Raw genomic sequence first — 22269 nt, forward strand, 5'->3', positions numbered from 1 at the left:
GCATTTCTTTCTTTTTCTTATAAAAAATATTTTATTGTGAATTATGTGATAGATACATGTGAGAACATTAGCTTTACATTCATCCTATCGTATATTGTTTCATTGCCATGGTTACAATCCCCCTCCATGCATCATCAACCAACCAAAAGGTATACCCTGTAAGCCTGCCCCCCGGTCATCAGCACACAGCCCTTCTCCCTCTCCTGGTCTAAAGTCCCTAGCCGCTCCATCTCTACACGACATTTTCCCAGCTTCCATCTCTGGTGACACTGCTTCTCTGAGTAGGATCCCGCTCTCCACTCTTCTCCCTTGATGGTCCCTGGACCTCCGCTCCTAGACTTCAAAATCAATCACTCCTTTCCTTTTGCTACAAAAGGTCTACCTTTACATTTCCAACCCTCACAATCAGTCCTGATAACAATTATTCACTAATGTATCACAAGAGACCTATCAGCATCTCCTTTCATCACCTCTGCCCAGACAGATTGGATACTACTCAGTGGAGATTCTACCTTCCTCTGCACCCTCTGGACCTAGGTTCCCTCTTAAAAGCCTGTAAGCCAGTCACTTCTTGCCTTTGTATCCCCACCCCCTCCATTTTGAGTAGCCAATGTCCAAGTTGCCCATCCCTGTCTACTCTGTGTATAGAGGGGGTGGGAATGATCCATGCTGTAAAGATTTGTTCCCTCTTTTGAGCTACTGAATCCATAGGTGTAGGTCAAGTTCATCAAATTGTATCCGATTACTCTTTTTTGCCTCTTCTTTCTTCTAGTTGGGCTCTGATCATCCCATCATTGAAGCCAGGTCAAGTGGGTGTTATCTGCAAGTGTGGGTGTTCTTATGCATATTCCCTCTCTTCTTATCAGCCAGATGCTTCACTCTTCATTCTAGTCCTCTGTGGCTATGTCACTAACTCTGGGCTCAAGAGTCCCCAGGTCTTACCACACTGCTGGCCAACCAGGTCTCCACCCGGGGTTCACAGGAGTCTATTGAACATTGTAGGGCTTAGCTCGCCACTTCATTGGTGTTTTTCCCTCACTTCCCCTTATGGGTGACGAATGTGGTCACCAATCAGAGCATGTGTTCCCATTGAGTCTTAGTCTTGGAAGGGGTTTGCCCTGAAGGGACCCGATCACTTGCCTTGCTTCTTCTTGTAGTAATCAGTTGGACTGCCGATATTGTTTTGTATTTTTCCTGTCAGTCTTTCTTTCAAGAGGTATCTTCTGTTCTTCTAGCTGCTCCAGGCTGGTCTGCTTGTCCTTTTAAGTGGAAATTTCCCACCTCAGAAGAGTCTGGATGCAGTTCAGGATTCCACCTGTAGTCTTATGTAATGCAGAGGCTCCACAGGAAGCCTCCTTCACTGGGCACATTGTAGCCCCATTTTAGGTATTCCAATCAGTTATAGGCAGAAGACAGACTTACAAGCTTGCTATGATATTTCTGGCTTTTCCTTTCTCTCCTCCTCAAGTGTCTATTTTATAATGGTATGACAGGGAAACTAAGATTCAAAAGACAGCCCAGTATCTTAACATTATTTCCACCCTTTTCCCCATTCCACCCATGTCTGTATCCCAGAGCCCTGTTGCTCCAAGGTTGTGCATGCATCATTATTTACCTCTGTCCCACTTAGCCCATGCAAACCTGCCTAATTGTTTTCCTGTCTACTTTGTTCTTCCATTCTCCTCCCTCTTCTTGTGTATTTCCCTCCCTCTGCAGCACCCAAACTATCCTGTGTCGATTCCCTGCCCTGTGCTCTACCTTCCCCTCCTTCCCCTTCCCCCGCCCCCCACATCCAGTAACCAGCAAAGAATCCCCCCCCCACACACACACACCTTTAGTATGGGTTCTTTTTCTTAGTCTTTTACAGACATGGTCCTATGCAATATTTATCCTTTTGTGACTGATTAATCTCACTCAACATAATGTCCTCAAGGTTCATCCATGTTATGCGGTGGCTTACAGCTTCCTTGTTATTCTTCAAGGTTGCATAATATACCATTGTGTATACGTACCAGTTTGTTTATCCATTCTTTAGTTGATGGGCACTTAGGCTGCCTCCATCTTTTTGCTATTGTAAATAGTGCTGCTATGAACATTGGTGTGCATATATCCACTTGTGTTATGGTTCCTATTTCTTGTGGGTAAATACAAAGTAGAGGAATTGCTGGATCATAAGGTATTTCTATTTCCAACCTTCTGAGGAAGCGCCATATTGCTTTCCAGAGAGATTGGGCCATTTTGCAATCCCACCAGCAAGGCAGGAGGGTCCCAGTCTCTCCACATCCCCGCCAGCATTTATTGTCTACTTTTTTGATCTTTGTTATTATTGCTGGTGTGAGATGATATCTCATTGTTGTTTTGATTTGCATCTCTCTAATGGCTAGAGTTCTGGTGTGGTACTGTGGGTTAATGTGCCAGACTGCAAAGCAATTTGAACTGCAAGATCAGCGGTTCAAGCTCACCAGCTGCTCCTTGGAAACCCTATACAGGGTCGCTAGGGGTCAGAATCAACTCGACGGCACCTGACAACAACAACAAATGGATAGTGATTGTGAATATTTCTTCATATGTTTGTTGGCTGCCTGGATCTCTTCCTTAGTGAAGTATCTGTTCATGTCCTATGCCCACTTTTTAACTGGGTTATTTGTCTTTTTCTTATAGAGGTCTTGTAGTTTCCTATAGATTTTAGAAATGAGTCTCTTGTCTGATGTGTCATTGCAAATTTTTTTCCCATTCTGTGGGTTCCCTTTTTACTCTTCTGATAAATTCTTTTGATGCACATAAGTTTTTAATTTTTAGTATGGCCCAAACATCTATTTTGTCTACTTTTGTTTGTGTAGTTTTCAAAATGTTTTGTAGTCTGTTCATTCCCTGAATTAGTGACCTCACATTTGGTCCTATTTTTTCATTGATAACCTTCATAATTCTGGGATTTACATTTAGGTCTTTAATCCATGCTAAATTGTGTTTTGTATAAGGTGTGAGGTAAAGGTCTTGTTTCAATCTTTTGCATACCGTTTTTCAGTTCTTCCAGCACCATACGTTGAAGAGACTATTTATTATTACCTCACCATGTGATATATTTAGGTAGTTTGTCAAAAATCAATTGGCTGTATGTGGATGGGTTAATTTCTGGATTCTTGATTCTGTTCCATTGATCAATGTATCTTTCATTATACCAGTATCAAGCTACTTTGACCACTGTAGCCGTGTAATAAAATTTGAAGTTGGGGAGTGAGAGGCCTCCAACCTTATTCTTCTTCTTAAGCAGTGCTTTGCTTATCCTGGGTCTCTTTCCTTTCCATATAAAGTTTGTAATTGTCTTTTCCATCTCTTTGAAGAATGTTGCGGGAACCTGGATTGGGACTGCATTACATGTGTAAATTGCTTTGGGCAGTATTGATATTTTTACAGTGTTAAGTCTTCCTATCCAGGAGCATGGTACATTCTTCCATTTTTTAAGTTTCTTTTGGTTCCTTGTAGTAGTGTTTTGTAGTTTTCTTAGTATAAGTCCTTTGTTTCTCTGGTTGCATTTCTTTTAAGACAGATAAAGAAATGAATTCTATTCTACCAGAGTGGTGCTGTAGGATAAGCACTGGACTACTAATCAAAAGTAATCAGTTCATACTCACTAACCATTCCTTGGAAACCCTATAGAGGGCTGCCATGAGTCAGAACCAACAGTATGACCCTTAATAACAACAAAATTCAACCCTCCTCCCTGTGAACAGAAACATATATATTCCACAAAGTCATTATAAGAAGAAGAGTGGAGTATGAGACCCTATCCAGAGAAGCAGTGACACCAGAGATGGAGGCAGAGACAATAATGTAGACAAATGGAGTGGCTGGGGACTCTAGACTCAGGGAGGAAGAGGGGCTGTGAGCTGATGGTTGGGGCTCAGGATTGTGGGGTGTACCCTTTGCTTGTTTGATGATGCATGGAGGGTACTGTAATCATTGCAATGAAGCAAAACACATTAGGATAAATGTAAAGCTGATGTTCTCCCATGTAAACTATCACTTAAGTCACAATAAAAACTTTTAAAAAAGAAAATGTCAGAGTTATGAAAACAAACAAAAGCCAATATACGTATAATGTGATTATTTGTTATACATGTAACACAATCTATTAATAGAATAATAAACCTCCCAAGTGATGTTCACGCAATTAAAGAAAAATGTTTTCAAAGTATTTAAATTATAAAAGAAAAAAAATGTTAAGTTTATAGTGTCCCATCACTATGCTTTGTCTGGAATTGGTAGTAGGTAGTGCTTGTTTTAAAGAGAGTAACACTCAAAATTTGGGTTATGAATGGGTTTGAATCTACCAGCCACTCCAAGAGAGAAACATGAGAATTTCCACTCCAATAAAGTTTTACAGCTTTAGAAACCTATAAAATTCAGAACTGGCTCCATGACACACAACCACCACCACCAACACACAAAATAGTCATCAACATTTTTTTTCAAGACCTTTGTGACAAACTCAGAATCATGTTTAACTTTGTTGATGAATTGATTTTAAGAAAATAATTAATTACCTGTAAGAGTCTCTGTTGCTGATGGTGTCATGACCCGAATCTTCCTGTTCATCTCCTGCAACATTAAAACAGACTCTTTTGCTATTTCTCTCTCCCTTTTCATTGTCACACTCTGTTGGTATTATGGACTCTGACGTCTTACGTTCTAGTTTGGGAGAATATGTTATTGAAGACAGAAGGCTGCAATGAGATATTGAATTAAAAAAAAAAAAAAAGAATAAGTACACCTTTTCAAACTGGCTGCTACAGATAACTACTTATTTGATTAACATTACAAATATTTCTGAAGCGTCTTCATGTTTCATAGCAAATAAACTTTCTTTTGCATAAAAAGCAAAGCATATAGAGTTCACTTCTCTCAGAATAAGTATTAGATAAAAAAACACTTCCATTCCAACTCATAGTGACTCTATAGGATAGTGTGAACTGCACATTTGTTTTTCTGAAGCAGTAATTTTTTACAGGATCAGACAGCCTTATCTTTCTCCTGAAATAATAGAAAGAGCATACAATTTAAAACAGAGAGCTGAATTCAAATCCAGGTTCTGCCATTTACTAGTTTTATAATTTTACTAAATTTACGATAGATTATTTTGTTGTTGTTGTTAAGTGCTGTCAAGTTGATTCTGACACGTAGCAACCCTGTATAGGGTTTCCGAGGAGCGGCTGATGAGTTTGAACTGTCAACCTTGTGGTCCAATGCTTATCGTACAGATAAGCGTTAGGCATATATTAAAATAAGGATATTATGATTATCTTATGAGAAAGAGCTAGCAATCTGCTTCCTTTAAATTATAACCTTAAGAAACCTGTGGGGGTAGTTGCACTTTGTCACTTGTGGTGGCTATGAGTCACAGCACCCAATGACAATAACCACCCTCCGAGATTGCTGTGAGAATGAAATTAGAGCAGCATTTTCCTGGTATATACGAGAAACCAGCCATGGCCACCACAAGAAAATGCTTCTTAAACTCTGGAGTCTTATACAAATATGAAACCCAAACACTAAATATGTTTTAATATGCTCACTGATTTACCCTCAGAGATTAGAAGCCATGTATCCATTTTCCCTATTGACCTGGGCTTTCTCTATTTGACAAGGAGATTATTGTTAATGCTGTCTCATTGCTCATTCAAACAGGGCTCCTGACCATAGACACTAAGTCAAGTCCTTAGACGCTACAATTCCTGGTGTGGTGCTGTAGCATCTGCACTGGACTTTAAACCACAGATTGGCAGTTCAAATCCACCAGCTGCTCCTGGGAAACCCTATATAAGATCTCTATGAGTCAGAACTGACTCGATGGCTTTTAGCAACAACAGCAAAGCAGAGCCACATTCAATGTGAGATGGGAAGGAGTAGGGGCGACTCTAGTCTTATCTTCCAGATAGCCAGTACAAAAGATCACAAATGTGTCCAAATGAAGAGGTCTTCCACTTTGTCCCAGCTAAAAAGCTGAATGAGTATACCTCTTGATGAGCGTTCACAGTGGCTACTGATTCCCCAACTCTGGACTTGATTATTAAAAGGTAGTCAAATGTTTGAACGAACTCAAAATTATGCAAAAACAGGATTAGTGTTTCTTAGCAAACAACATGCTATAAAATGTTTAAATTAATTAAACCATATATAAGTGTATTACTTTTTAAACCAACAATCATTTTCTCATTGACAAATACCAATGGAATTTTTCTTCTGGTCAAAAGAAACTATCTTGATACCCATTTATCTACATCAGTGTAATGCTTGTTTTCTTATTTCAATACTACAAAAATATCTTAATACCTCTTATAAATAAACGTCATGTCACATCAAACCCAATGCTATGGCTTTCAATAAGTTGAATAAATACTTATTGATTAAGTGATTTAATCACTTGATTGAATACTTTTTTTGCACTGTGGATTACTCTTCTTGCTGTGGGCACAGCGGTTTCTAAAACACACAAAAGCCCCTGCCCTTTTGGAGTTTAAGTATTATTGGGCAAAAACAAACCATAAACAGGTAAATCAGATTATACATCTGAGAAAAGTAAAAGAGACATGATGCTGCAATTTCAGATAGTGTAGTCAGGAAAGTGTCACTGTGAGGTGATGTTTGAATAATATCTCAGCAAGTTATAGATTTTCTAGACACCACTGAGAATTGGAGGAACCATGTTATATTGCTCAAGGCTCTGTGAACATTTTCAATAACGGAAAGCGATGAATTATTTTAAACACAGTTTTTCTATTTCATAAGATATTTTGATGGCTTATAAGACAGATTGTGTATTTATTCATCCCCACAATCCAAAAGATTAAAACACTAGGCTGAACTCCAGTTAACCGAAGCTCTATACTGCACAGACAGATGAGCTCTGAATACAAAAGTGGAAAGAAATGCAGGGGTTCTCCTTTTGTAAGGTACCCTCTGTGCATTATGGGTCATTTTAATTTAGAAGTCAGGGAACCATTAGCATTTTTCCCCCCAAAATCATATGAGTTGAGTTGACATCTTTATTTTTCATTTTAAACAGCTGCAAGCATGCTTGCACTGATCTTGTAGAAACAACTGGTAGGCTGATAAACAAAAGATACAAAAGTACCCTCAGACACCTTGTTTTTGTATAAAATTTCTAGATTTGGAAAAGCAGTTATAGCATATCAAATTATAAAATTTTATTAGTGTTTGCAGAAATAGTTCCCTTATATTTGTGCATAAACAATATTATGACAGCTATTATAGGAGTCCTGGTATGGCACCATAAGATAAGCACTAGGCTGCTAACCATAAGGTTGGTGGTTCAAACCCACCTGCTGCTCCTTGGAAATCTTACACAGGGTCACTATGAGTCAGAATTGACTCAATGGCACTGAACAACAATAACAAGTTCCTCATTACAGCATATCCAGTGGCACCAATGGAGAAAGGTCTGGCAATTTGCTTCCATACAGATTGTTGTTGTTGCTAAGTGCCGTCAAGTCAGTTCTGACTCATAACAACACTGTATGGAATTCCTGAGGAGCAGCTGCTGAGTTTGAACGGCCGACCTTGCGGTTCAAACCAGTCTAGGAAATACTGTGGAGTTCAGTTCTATTTTGCAATACGTGGGATTATCATGAATCAGAAATCGACTCAATGACACCAGATTTGGTTTTCATATACGCCCATTCACTCTGGGTTATAAAGTTCTGAGCAGTGTGTCATTCCAGATTAATCTCCTCCTGAGACCTTTGATTAAAACAGATCTTTGTATAATAGTATAGTGTATCAACCTGTGTGCTTTACTATTAAAATGGGAGTGTAATGCCATCATTATCATTCTTATCGTCATTATACTGTTCGTTGCTGGTAGTGCTGCTGAGTAAGTTCTGACTCCTAGTGACCCTTTATAGTGTGCCATTCTCTTCTTCCTGACATGATACACAGAGACATTCCAGCTGGTGGGACCTGGTCAGTGTGGAGCAGCAATTCTGCTGACTCATACTGGACATGGCAGAGTGAGCAAGAAATAATCCTTGGTTACTATAAGTCTGTGAGATTTCATGAGTCCTGGTGTGACGCTGTGGGTTTGCTGGTGTCAGCATATGCAGACCTTGGGCTGATCAGTGGCCCTGTGACATGGACAAAAATCCAATTCCGAGGCCCTCCTCAGGATAGTGAACCATGGACCCTGAGGGCCTGACGTCCCGGGTTCATTGGTTTTTGCGAACTCACCGGTTGGCTACCTCTGTATATTTTTCTTTGGTCCTAATATTGTTCATTCTATGCTTCTAACTCCAGTAATTGTAGCTTCTGAGAAAATGGTTTGTTTTACAATGCCTCTCTTAATGCCTCCACTGTGTTGGCAGTGCGTGGAGTCCTGGGAACAAATATTTCTGAGGAACAAGCGATAGCCACCTGGGATGAGTGTCAGAACTGCTCCTTATTTGATTATTCAGTTATGTTTGATATCCATGAACAATAATGGGTTTGAAACCCATTTTTAGACCCGAGGCAGTAAAAGTTTCCTCAGATAATTCAGAAAGGCCAGGAACAGGTATATTGGGAATATGAGAAAAGGTTTTTAGAGAAAAATTACCCAAGGTTTGTAAATAAAATGGAATGGTAAATTCTGGGAATGTTGGAGCAGAGGATAATAGTGACAGCCCCATTAGCATTTAGATATAGATAAAAGAAACCAGGTGCCTGGGATCTTGCTCACAAACAAAAGCATGAGCTTTTGTTTGTAAAGTATACAGAGACAGCTTGGCTCCCTTCAGGAACCTTGCTTTATGTTAAGTATCCTTAAGAAACCGCAAGTCGCTGCTCTAGATCATTTAAGTCTAAAAGTTAATATATAACAGCTTGATTGAACCTTTTTTCTGTAAAAATAAAAATGTTAGATTGTTAAGAAAACCATGAAAATATCTTAAAAGTTCTTCCTGTGAATCATTATGTCCTGTTTTGAATGATAAATCACATTTCAGTTCTGTATTCTATCTTATCTAAAGAATCACATCCTCCCTTTGTGAATTACATCCTTCCTTTGTAACAAATCCCTCCCTAAAAAAGAGAATAAAAGAACTGAGGTAGAGTTAGTTCTGTGTGCAATGCTAGGCAATAGGTCTGCCTACCTGCCAGCTTGCATCATATCTGTGTGTCTGTCTTTTTTGTATATATTTCATCTCACTCTTTCTCTATCCCTTTTGCCACCAGATCTCCCTTCTTAGTGACACCCACACTTCCATGCTGAGGCTGGACCTTGACATAGGACCTCGACATGGGTTAATGCACTGGACCGTAAAGTCAATTTGAACCGCAAGGTTGGTGGCTCAAGCTCACCAGTCTCTCCTCAGAAACCCTATACAGGGTCGCTATGGGTCAGAACTAACTTGCTGGCACTTAACAACAACAACAACAACAAAAAAACAATAATGAAAACAACTACTATAATAAAACTAAGAGAAGTCTAAAATAATATGATAGGAATGACTGGGTCAGAAGAGTAGTTACGAAGAGGCTTCAAAAAAAGTCTATGGGAATATGGAATTTAAAAATAATGGAATTTTCCCACAAACTTTTTGCAGCCCCCTTCTACTTTATAATGGGAAACTAGACCAGCCTCCTTAAGGATCTATCCATTAACCTGACATTTGACTTTTTAGGAGTACCAACATGTAGCTCTTGGGAGCAGAAATATCACACAGAGAACCCTTAGGTATGATTGATCTTGTCATATTGTAGGACCACGCTGGAGCTTAGTGAGATTAATTTATAGAGGTGGACAGGGGTTTGGGAGTCTTATAAGCCATAGTAATGTATTTTATTTTATTACCAGGGCACTGAAATGCCACTAAATGGTTTTAAGCAAGGGACTAACCCAGTGTGATTTACATTTAAACATCCCTCTGGAATCTGCTGAATGTAGAATGGCCAAGGCAGGGCTAGCAAACTATATAGCAGAACTAGTGAGGGTTGATGGTGGCTCTGCTAATATATATGGGAAATTGGGGCGGGGATGGCTGGGAATCAATGTGAGGAGCAGGTGTGGGTGATTAGTGTAGAGCATCTGTGTGAGCGGGACATAGTCCACTCAATGTCCTACATAGCAATTTGTTCATCCTGAGACATCTGGAACCCATAAAATGAAGTCTGTTCTTTTCAAATTTTCTATATTCACTGCTCCCCAATAGACTGTCTGTATCCATTTCCTCCCTGCAAGAATGTACAAACCCTCTACTTTAAAATCCCATCAAAGGTTTTGTTCTACCCATGAATTATGTTTCCCTTTGCTTTTTCTTAATGTCCAAGAAAATAAGTATTTGAAGGGCAAAATCATTTACTCCCCTAAAGTCACACAGGAATTTCAAAGCCTTGATTAAGCTTATAACATCACCACATTTTACATGACTAGACAGCAAATTTGTCTAATTATATCTTTGTGGCTGAATTTACTATGAGCAGAGTAGGAAGGTTTAGCGAAATCCCCAGGTGTTAAAGGAATTCTGGAGTGGGGTTCCCAAGTAGAGAGGAGTTCCCAAAGTTATCAGACCTTATCACAAGACAAGTTCAATCCTGTGCCACTTCACAGAAATGAATGACTTTTAGAAAGACCAGGAATGAGATATGATGAGGCCATTCCTCTGAAAACAGTAGCATTTCTAAGGGCTGTGTCTCCCTCTGTAAACACATACATGCCTCACCAAGATAATTACAATCTGATGAGAAAACAGTTGGATAACTAGCTTTTAAAATAATTTGTCAGGCTCTACTGCACTGCAGCATCTCCGAATACACAGGGCAATGTGGAATCCAGGCACTTGGTCGACTGCACTATTCTACAGTGATTGCACTGCACAATGAATTATGTGAAAACATATTTATATTTAGAATTAAATTATATGCTGTACACAGGGAAGACCAAGGAAGTTGCTAAAATTCTTTGCTAACTTTTCTAACAACCATGTATGATTGGGTACAGGTTTTTGAGGCAACCAGAACATAAAAACAAAACAAAGTTGTTACCACCTTGATGCTGACTTGTGGTGACAGTGATTGGAACAGAGGAGGGTTTTCTTGGCTGTTATCTTTATGGGAGATCATTAGGCCTTTTTCCCCTCGGTTCTATAAAGTGGGTTTGAATTGCCAACCTATTGATTAGTGTTGTTGTTCTGTGTCATCGAGTCAGTTCTGACTCACAGTACCCTGTATAGGGTTTCTTATGGGTTTGAACTGCTAACTTTACTGTTAGCAGTCAAGTGTTTATCCTACAGGGCCACACCAGGGCGCTAGCCCAGTGCAAACCTTTTACATCATGTTGTTGTTAAGTGCTGTCAAGTCAGTCCTGACCCATAGCAACCCTGTACAGGGTTTCTGAGGCTATAAATCTTTACGGGAGCAGAAAGCCTCATCTTTCTCCCACGGAGCGGCTGGTAGTTTCGAACTGCTGACTTTGCGGGTAGCAACCCGATTCGTAACCACTACGCTACCAGAGCTCCTTTTTACACCATAAGAGGGGGAAAATATTGAATGAAATACAGACAATCCCTTAAAGCATTTGGGCTAAAATAACATCACCCTCTTTTGCAACTACTGTTTTAAGTATAAACCATTTTAAATCAAGGAAAAAGAATTCCTTGGCTAAAACGTCTTTATAGAAAATATATCTTAGTCCAGTATTCACACAACTTTAAAATAATCAATAAGTTAACAGACAGCTGAGAGACTGACCGACCACCAGTGGTCTATTTCCAGGCAGTGTGGGCTCCAGCACAATTCTCCTGCCATTGCCAATGGGTTCATCTGAAAAGTGGGAATCATTCTTGGACTCACTCCTAAAAGGACTGGCCTATATGTTCTCTCAAAATCCCTTTGAGATCTAGGATCTATGATTAAATGCCACTATTCATTGCTTTATTATTAATAACAGATTCTTTCTTCCTCTGTATACTTCCTAAATGCCTCAGGAAAACAACAACAAAATATTTCTAACATTGAACATGTCATATAAAAAATCCCATTTATGAAATAAAGGAAAACATAATGACACAAAATATGCAATTCTCTTAGTCATTCCAAAACATAATTCAAAAGAATCATTCTCACTTCTAATGAGCATTCTGACTGTACTTCCAAGACAGATTTGTTCATTCTTCTGGTGGTCTCTGGTACCTTCAATATTCTTCACCAACACAATTATTCAAATACAACAATTCTTCTCTGGTCTTCCTTATTCAGCCTTCCTATCCAGCTTTCAAATGCATATGAGGCAACTGGAAATATCACAGTTTGACTCAAGCACACTTTACTTTTCAAAATGACATCTTTCCTTTCAAGTCTCTGTTGCTGTTGTTAAGCACCATTACATTGTTCAGGCTCATAGGGACCCTGTAAAGGGTTTTTGAGGAGCAGCTGGTGAATTTGAAACACTGACCTCTGTGGCCCAGAGCTTTATGCAAAATGCCATGGCAGACTTGCCCAAACAATATATAATTGCATTTCTTGACTGCTGCTTTCCTGAGTGTTTATTGTGGATTTAAGTAAAATGAAATATCCTTGATAGCTTCAATCTTTTCTTCATTTATCATGATGTTTATTTGTCCGGTTGTGAGGATTTTTATTTACATTGAACTGTAATCCATACTGCAGACTGTATTCTTGGACCTTCATCAAAGTTGAAGTAAGTGCTTCAAGTCTTCTTCACTTCCAGCAAGTAAGGTTGTATTATCTGCATATCGAAGGCTGGTAATGAGCCTTCTTCCAAACCTAGTGCCATGCTCTTCTTCATACAGTCCACCTTCTCAGATTATTTTCTCAGCATAGAAACTGAATTGTTACTGCTATGAAGTGCCATCAAGTTGATTCAGACTCACAGTGACCCTGTATAGGGTTTCTGAGGAGCAGCCGGTTGGTTTGACCTGCCAACTTCGTGGTGCGAAGTCAAGTGCTAATCCTGCACTGCCACATGAAGAGACTAGACTGAATAAGTATGGTACAAGGATACAGTCCTGACACACACCTTTCCTGATTTTAAACCATGCAGTTTCCCCTTGGTCTGTTCAAACAAGTGCCTCTTGGTTTATCTACAGGTTCCAAAGGTGGTTGTTGTTAAGTGCTATCCAATTACTTCCCATCCATGACAGCCCTGTATAGAATTTCGAAGGAGCGGCTGGTAACTTTTAACCACCAACCTTGAGGTTCAAACTGACCTTGTGGTGGAGTGCTTATCCTACAGTGCCACACCAGGAGTCCACAAGTTCTATATGAGCACTATGAAATGTTCTGGAATTCTCATTCTTTGCAATGTTATCCATAATTTGTTATGATCCATGCATTCAGACATCTTTGCACAGTCAATAAAACACAAGTAAAAATCTTTCTGGTATCCTAAACTTTGAACCAAGATCCATCTGAGGTCAGGAATTAAAGCCCTTGTTCCATGTTATCTTCTGAATACAGCTTGAGTTTCTGGACGCCCCCTGCTACAGATGTTTCAGGATTATCTTCAAAATCTTACTTGCATTAGTTATTAATGATATTATTAAATGATTTTCATATTCTGTAGGGTAACCTTTCTTTAGAATGGGCACAAACATGGGTCTCTTCAATTGGGTAGCTGCTTTCCAAACATCTTGGCATAAATGAGTGAGTGCTTCCAGAGCTGCAAAAGTTTGTTGAAACATTTAATTGGTATTCCATCAATACCTGGAGCCTTGTTTTTCACTACTGTGTTCATCACATCTTGGACTTGTTTCTTCAATAAAGTTGGTTCTTGATTACATGCTACTTCCTGAAATGGTTGCGCATTGACCAATTCTTTGACTCTGCGTATTCCTTCTGTCTTCTTTTGATGCTTTTGATATTCTTCAAAGTTTTGCGTATAGAATCCCTCAATATTGCAACATGAGATTTGAAATTTTTTTCAGTTCTTTCAGCTTGAACATGTACTTTCATTTTCGTTTTCCAACTCCTTTGTACATTTCATTATAATACATTGTCTTCTTGAGCTGTCCTTTGAAAAATTCTGTTAATCTCCTTTATTTCATCATTTCTTTGATTCACTTTAGCTACTCTGTGTTCAAGAGCAAGTTTCAAAGTTTCTTCAGACTCCCAGTTTGGTCTTTTCTTTCTTTCTTGACTTATAATGAACTTTGGCTTTCTTCATGTATGATGTTCTTCATGTCTTTCCACAACTCTTCAGTCATTAGTGTCCACTGTGTCAAATCTGTTCTTAAGATAGCAAATATCCAGATTCGATTCAACTAAAATATATTCAAGGTGCTATTTGGGCTCTCATGGACTTGTTTTAATTTTCTTTAGGTTGGACCTCAAGTTCAATGAGCAATTGATAGTCTGTTCCACAGTTAGCCTCTGGTCTTTATTAAGTTAATGCCAATTAACTTCTCCATTGGCTCTTCCCACAAAGGTAGTCAATAGAATTACTGTTTATTCTGTCTGGCAAAGTTCATGTGTATAGTCACCATTTATGTTGTTGCAAAAGGTATTTAGCAATGAATAAATTGTTAGTCTTGAAAAATTCTATCATTCAATATTCAGTGTCATTTCTGTCATTAAGGCCATATTTTCCAACTACTATCCCTTCCTCTTTGTATCTCACATTTGCATTCTAATCACAGTAGTTATCAATAACCTTCATTGCATGTTTGATCAATTTTAGATTGAAGAAGTTGACAAATTCTCCAATTTCCTCATCATTTTCTTAGTTGTTTTGTGTATACATTCGAATAATAGTTAGATTAACCAGTCTTGCTTGTAGGCATATAGCTATCTAATCACAGAGAGCATTGTACTTCAATATTGATCTTGAAATATTCTTTTTGATGATGAATAAGATACCATTCCACTTGAACTTGTCATTCCCAGAATAGTAAGTCATATGACTGAATGATTCAAAATGGCGACTACAACTCATTTCAGCTCACTAATTCATAGAATAAAGATTTTTTATACATTCCATTACATTTTGACAACTCCATACATTCTATATTCCAATTCTGAATGGATGTTTGCAGTTGTTTCTTCTCATTTTAAGTCATCCACATTAGCAAATGAAGATCCTAAAAAGCTTAACTTTATCCATATCATTAAGGTAAACTTGGCTTTGAGCAGGCAGCTCAATCATATTTGAAGTGCCTTCCAACATGAGGGGCTCATCTTCCAGCACTATCTCAGGCATTGCTCTGCTGCTTTCCATAAGGTTTTCAGATGCAGGCTCAGATGTAGACTGCCTATTCCTTGCTTAGTCTGGAAGCTCTGCTGAAACCTGCTTACCATGATTGACTCTGCTGGTATTTGAAACACCAGTGGTACAGCTTCTAGCATCAGAGCAACACACAAGCCACCACAGCACAACAATCTGATGGACAAGTTAGGCTATACAAACTCGGGACTCCTGTATCATTCAAAAGAGTCAAACAGTTCTCCAAAGCAGTCCAATTAGTCATTTCTTAAGTAAGAATTTGAGTTGATTTCTTTGGGAAGTGTCTAATTAACACCTTTCATCATCTCTTCATTGAAACTTCTAAATTATTGCCACAGATCTTGGATTATTGCTTAGTTATCCATTGATTCAATCAGACCAGAAATAATCATTGCTCCTAAGGATAGATTATTTTACATTTACTCAATTAATAGCCAGGTTATATGATAAGTACTTGCCATATGTTAACATTTTCATCAATACCTATTGAATGCATATACATTAAATACTGTGCTACATTTGGTAAAAGACACAAGCTACTCCCCATGTACCACTACTCTTTCAATCTCATCTTTCATCTTATTACTTGTGTTCTGGGTGCATATTTAACACCCTTTAATAAGTTTAAGCTTTTTCTTTCTCTTGTTGTTGTTGTTAAGTGCCATCGAGTTGGTTCCAACCCATAGCAACACTATATAGGGTTTCCGAGGAGCAGTTGGTGAGCTTGAACCACTGAACTTTCAGTTCAAATGGCTTTGCAGTATGACGCATTAGCCACAGTGCCACACCAGGACTCTTTTCTCTTACCTGGTATTAAATAGTGACTTAAAATATCTATTTATATGTATTTGTTTTGGCTCCATACAATAAGCACTGGACTGCCAACCACAAGGTCCACAGTTTGAGCCCATAGTTCTTCTATACCAAACCAAAACCCACTGCCATCAAGTTGACTCCAACTTATTGTGACTCTATAGGACAGAGTGGAACAGTCCTATGGGGCTCCCATCTTTCTCCTGCAGAGGACCTCGTGGGTTCTAAAGACCAGCCTTTCAGTTTCAGTTCGATACATAATCCACTGTGCTAGCAGGGCTCCTTAGGTTATGCTGTTAGGCAAACTCAAAAACACAGTTTAAAATACTTACTCATCTATTTGGCAAACACATATCTCCACCTCTTTCAGTGCAGTCTGAAGTTTCCCCAACAATTTCTGATAAATATCTTGGGTCTCTAAGTCTTCTTCCTTTAACAAATACCGGAGACCATGCCCATCTTGCTGTCCCAGAGACAAACCGGAAGGGGCTGCCATAGTTGTAATTGTATGCTGAATGTATACCATAGGGCTCAGTTTCCCTGAGGAGTTAAAAATATTCCAGGAATTAAAGCTTGTGAGGAGTTGTCATTAAAATCTAGGAATGCAAAAGAAACATTCTTTGGTGTCTACCGGGGTGGGAGGGAATGGGCAGTAATTCACTGGTTAGAGGTTGAAGGGGAAGGCAATGCAGTATGTAATAAGATTGACAATCACAGAAGCATGATAAAGGCACAGGAAGACACAGGAAGGAGTGCAAGAATTACTGGCAACTGAGTTAAATATGGTTACATACCCAATCCTGCACTAACAGTGATCTATGGGGAGATGCATACATAGACACACAGGATGAGCTGGTGTGGGAGGGAGAGTGGGAACTGAATCACAAATATATAAAAGTTTGACAGAGGATATCTGTACATGGGTGTTAATCACGGCTGCAAATATATCCATGAATATGGCGGCACATACAGGGGGCAAAGTTATTTACATTTTTTAGACAGTACCAGACACCTTAAGATAATGGGAACTCAGGACCATAATCTCAAGGACACCATGGTGAGCTGGCATACCATAGTCCACAAAGACTATTTTGTACATTCTAGTTTGGTGAGTAGCAACTGATTTTTAAAGTTCATGAGCAGCCATCAGGCTGCAACTATTTGTCTTTTCCTATCCGGAGGAAACAAGAGTGATGAAAATTCATTTGGAAATGAATTAGCCCAATGAACTAATGGGCCATGTGAACATCAGTGTCCATCACTCTGGAACAAACAAACAAACAAATGAAAACTAGATAGTGTCCAGCTACCACTATCAACTGCTTTTAAAGGAATCACCTTAGAAGGTTCTGGATAGAGTGGGAGAAAACATGGAACAAAATCAGAAAAAAAGACCAGGCTTACTTGTCAGGTAGAAATTGGTGAAACCTTGAGACTATGGCCCTTTGTCATCCTTCAAGTATGGAACTGAACTCACCTTTATGGTTCAACTTTTAGACATGCAGTGGGTAGGTAAATAGGGGTAAAGCAACAATAGTTGCAGCAGGTAGATAGTATATAGTGACAACAACACTAGTGAGGTATTGAATATCACAGAAAGTGCAACCATTTGAGATCAAAAGGGCAGCATTGAACTAATGACAAGATTCCAATGGTTTAGGAAAAGAAAGGAATGGAAACAAGAATCACATGGTAGCAGTGGGATAAGTGATACTACATTGAGAGGATTGCATTTATTGAGATGAAATGAAGTGTAAGATTTTTAATGTAAAGTGATGATCAACTCTGTAAATCCTTCACTCGATTCACAACAAAAAAGTTTTAAAAAAAATCCAAATAAAAAAAAAAATTCTAGAAATGCAATCTGATTTATTTTCCTGTTATGGTGGTGCTGATTCATATTATTATAAATCCGTATAGTTATTACTCCTGCACTTTTCTCAAAGCCTTAAGGACATTTCAGATTAGTGGTTTTCAAAGAAAGACACGTTGTACCTATCATACACATAAGAAAGGCAAGAGCAACCATTCTTCTTTGAGGGAAAAACAATAAAAATGCATAACTGCATTTCTGTTCTATAAACATGTATGCATAGTTATCCAAATGGTCACAGTGAAGAATCTTTTTAATATAAAAATTCAGACTTGCTTACATACCAGGAATCTATCAAATTTCAGGGATGCTGTACTAACTGTGATTATATAAATTATCTGTCACAATTTGATAAAGTTTAAACATTTAACATACCTTGCTCAGAAGATTTATTTTCTTTATCAAAAGAATTATGCTTCCTACTGTCCAACTGTACACCAAATGCACTCCCTAGGGAAGTTGATGTTTTGGGATAAGACACTTCCATCACATTGACATGGCAGTTGGTAGGGCAGAAATCACTGCTATGCAAGGGGGAGATTTTAGATTTGGCCTGTTTAAAGGTGGGCCAGGCTCTATTCTTCAGGACACGAGAGAACTGTAAATGAAAGGAAACATAAATGCAATTGAACACACAGCAGGAACTGAAACATTTCACTGTGTCATAGAGAGCAAAATCACAAGAAAATTAAAGCGTGTCAACTGGAATGAGTGAAATAAATTATACGCTGTTGGAAAGAAATTAAATCGTTATTTCAAAACCCAAGCATTCTTAATAAAACAAAGCAAAATTTGCAGCAAATACATATGATTCCCATGAAATTCTAATTGCAAGCTAGGTGCTAAAAAAAAAAAAAAAAGATTCAAGTGACAAACAATTTACTAGGACTAAATTTGCAAACTGCTAGCAACTGATAAACTGGCATTTCTGGACACTAATAAGAACTAGAACTTTAAAGCAAAGGAAGATGATAGAGTAGGGGATCTGACCTATTAAGGACAGATGCCAGGACCATTCCAAATATCAGAAGGCTATCCAAACCATGAGTCTGTGAACCAGTGAGAAATAAGGTCTAGTGGTACTGACGCAATGTCACTTTCCCCGCCTCCAGCTAATCAATGTTCAGGGCACGGGCCATGACCAGCCTGAAGACTGGGGTAGACTCTGCTTTTATTCCATTCAGAATGAAATGATACATGAATGATTAACTAACTCCCAAGTATAGCCATTCCTTAAAATTTTGTAATGGGTTTCCATTCAATTTAAGTTAATCCTTGCCACGGTTTCTAAACTACCACTCATCTATCAGTTTGTGGTACTGTGGTGGCTTGCATGTTGCATGATATTGGAAGCTATGCCACAGGTATTTTGAAAACAAACAGCGTCACCCTTGGTAAACAGGTTTCAGCAGAGCTCCAAGACAAAGACACACTAGGAGAGTGAGGAGGAACACTTCTGAAGAGTTAGCCACTGAAAGACTTATGAATAGTAGTAGATGACTATCAACTATAGTGCTGGAAGATGAGGCCCTCTGTTTGTAAGGCACTCAAAATATGACTGGGGAAGAGTTGCCTCCTGAAAATACAGCTGACCATATAACATGAGTGGAGTAAAACTTTTGGGCTATTCATTAGCTGATTTGGCACATCTCAAAATGAGGACAAATAGCTGTGAACATCCATTAATAATCAGAACATTGAAATAGATGAAGTATGAAATCTAGGAAAATTGGAAGTCATCAAAAAGGAAATTGGACACATAAAAATCACTATCTGAGGTATTAGTGAGCTGAAATAATAGACTGGTATCTTGAATCAGTCAATCATTTGATTTACTATGCTGGGGGTGACAAATGAAAGAACAATGGCATTGCATTCATCAACAAAATGAACATTTCAAGATCTTTCTTGAAGTACAATGCTGTCTGTGATAGGATGTCCATATGCCTACAAGGAAGACCAGTTAATATCACTAGCATTCAGATTTATGCATCAACAACTGTGAGAATAAAAGTGGGCGGCTGAAAGTAGGGCTCAGAGCAAGAATCCCTACTTCAGGTATAAGAGCTTGCTCTGAGACCTGCTTCCGGCAGGGGCCATAAGAACAACCAGGCATGGCTAGGCAAGTCCCCAACAGAATATCTTAAGAGACACAAATGCAGGGTAAAGAGCACACTCGTAAAACTGTCACAATTGAAGACTCACAGGCCAGGTGGCCGGAACAGATAACAGATAAGATGAGGGCGGCAGGACTGGAAAAAGTCTTAGTACTATAGGTCACTTATGTGATGTTATGTTTAAATCTATTGGATCCCGCGGTTTCTGAATGCTCCATTGGGTAAAAGTTGTAATCCTAGTTTGCATATCCCCCTCCCATGGTGTGTCCCAAAACCCTATATAAAGTGCGGTTTGTGAACTACTTGGGGTCGAGCTTTGGTGAGCTGATGCAGTAACCCTGCTGTAACACTGCTGTAACACTGCTGAACACTACACTGCCAGCCGCCACTTGACCCTAGCATGCTAGCTTGAATAAAGCCCGCCTGCTTTTGCATTATCTTTGTCTCTTGGTCTCCTTATTGGGCGGTGGTCTCGGACCCTAACACAACTAAAGCCAGTGATAATAAAATTGAAGAATTCTACTAACTTCTTCAGTCTGAAATAAATCAAACATGTAATTCCAATTATTGGTGACTGTAATTCAAATGTTGGAAGCAACGATTAGAGATCAGCAGTTATAAAATATGGCCTTGGTGATAGAAATGACACTGACGATCATCACATGGTAGAATTTTGAAAGACCAACAATTTACTCATAATTTCTACATTTTATAACACATAAAAGGTCACAATACAAGTGGACCTCAGCAGTTAGAGTACACAAGAATAAAACAGACTATATCTCTGAAAGAGAGGACAGTGAAACTCCATATTATCAGCCAAAAAAGGCCAGGGAACACTGTGGAACAGATCATCAATTGCTCAAATGTAACTTCAGGTTGGAGTTGAAGAGAATTAAAGTAACTCTGTGAGAGCAAAAGTATGAGTTAGAATATTTCCCACCTGAATTTTGAAGCCATGCATTAGACACCAATGAACAAAAACCTGAAAAGTTGCGAGACGACATCAAGAACATCATACATGAGGAAAGCAAAAGGTTATTAATAAAACAGGAAATAAAGAGTAACCGGAGCAGAGGTCAGTAAAGACTCTGAAACTTGCTGTTGATTGTAGAGAAGCTACAACAACTAGAAGAAATGATGAAGATAATGAGCTGAACAGATAATTCAAAGGGCAGCTCAAAAGACAAAGTCAAATATTGAAGTGTGCAAAGACCTGGAGTTAGAAAACCAAACGGGAAGAAAATGCTCAGTCTTTATCAAGCTTAAAGAACTGCAGAAAAATTCAAGGCTAGGGTTGCATTGAAGGATTCTATGGGCAAAATGGAGTCATGGTGTGGCCCTGGAGGACAAGTACTGGACCAATAAATAACATCAAGATGAATGGAAAAAAGATTGAAGTTGTCAAAGACTTCATTTTTCTTGGATCCACTATAAGCATTCATGGAACCAGCAGCCAAGAAATCAAATAACATATTGCAAATTATTAGGCAAATCTGCTGCAAAAGACCTCTTCAAAGTATTCAAAAACAAAGATGTCAGTTTGGGAACGAAGGTGCACCTGATCCAAGTCATAGCATTTTCAATTACCTCATACATTCGTGAAAGTTGGACAATGAATAAGGAATACTATAGAAATGTTGCTGCTGAATTATGGTGTTGGAGAAGGATATTGAAAGTACCATGGACTACCAGAAGAACAAACAAATTTGTCTTGGAAGCAATGCAGCCATAATGCTCCTTAAAAGCCTGGAGGGCAATATGTAAGAAGGGGAAGGGCAATATATAAGAAGGGGGAGGGTGGCAGATGAACAATATGAAAAATGAAGATAGGGAATGACTTAGGAAGGTATGCATGGGGTAAACAGTGATGTATACACTCAACCTTGAAACAAAAGTAGTGTGTGATACAGGTATTGAGACATAGTCTGGATGGGTAAATGAAGCAAAAAATATTTAGGGGCTTGACAGTCTTGTGGATAATGATTTCCTTTACCTACTACTGTAATAAAGACATTTAAGTGTGATAGAAATGAATATTGGGAATTAATATTAGGAAGATGTTGCAGACCGTGTAAGACTAGTCAGAGGTTCGAGGCCCTCTAGGGCTGAGTGTAACAAATGAGGCCACTGGCAGTTAATGGCAAATTGCTTTCATATTAATATTCAGGTATAGATATTAAATTAATACACTGGAGCCTTTGACAATCCACAGATAAATGTGATATTTTCCTAAA

At 38.7% G+C, this 22269-nt stretch overlaps 1 protein-coding gene across 1 annotated transcript in view; it reads right to left on the bottom strand.

Annotated features, from left to right (window-relative positions):
* The window catches only part of PREX2 (phosphatidylinositol-3,4,5-trisphosphate-dependent Rac exchange factor 2), a 482194-nt gene that overhangs the window by 183953 nt on the left and 275972 nt on the right, over nt 1-22269 (bottom strand). Inside the window, exons 24-26 of the mRNA XM_006860035.1 lie at nt 18291-18513; nt 16375-16582; nt 4545-4724 (exon numbers count right to left, since the gene is read on the bottom strand). Of these exons, the coding sequence (XP_006860097.1) occupies nt 4545-4724; nt 16375-16582; nt 18291-18513 (611 nt within the window). The remainder of the gene's footprint in view (nt 1-4544; nt 4725-16374; nt 16583-18290; nt 18514-22269) is intronic.

Source organism: Chrysochloris asiatica, unplaced genomic scaffold (assembly GCF_000296735.1).
Source record: "Chrysochloris asiatica unplaced genomic scaffold, ChrAsi1.0 scaffold00036, whole genome shotgun sequence".
NCBI lineage: Eukaryota > Metazoa > Chordata > Mammalia > Afrosoricida > Chrysochloridae > Chrysochloris > Chrysochloris asiatica.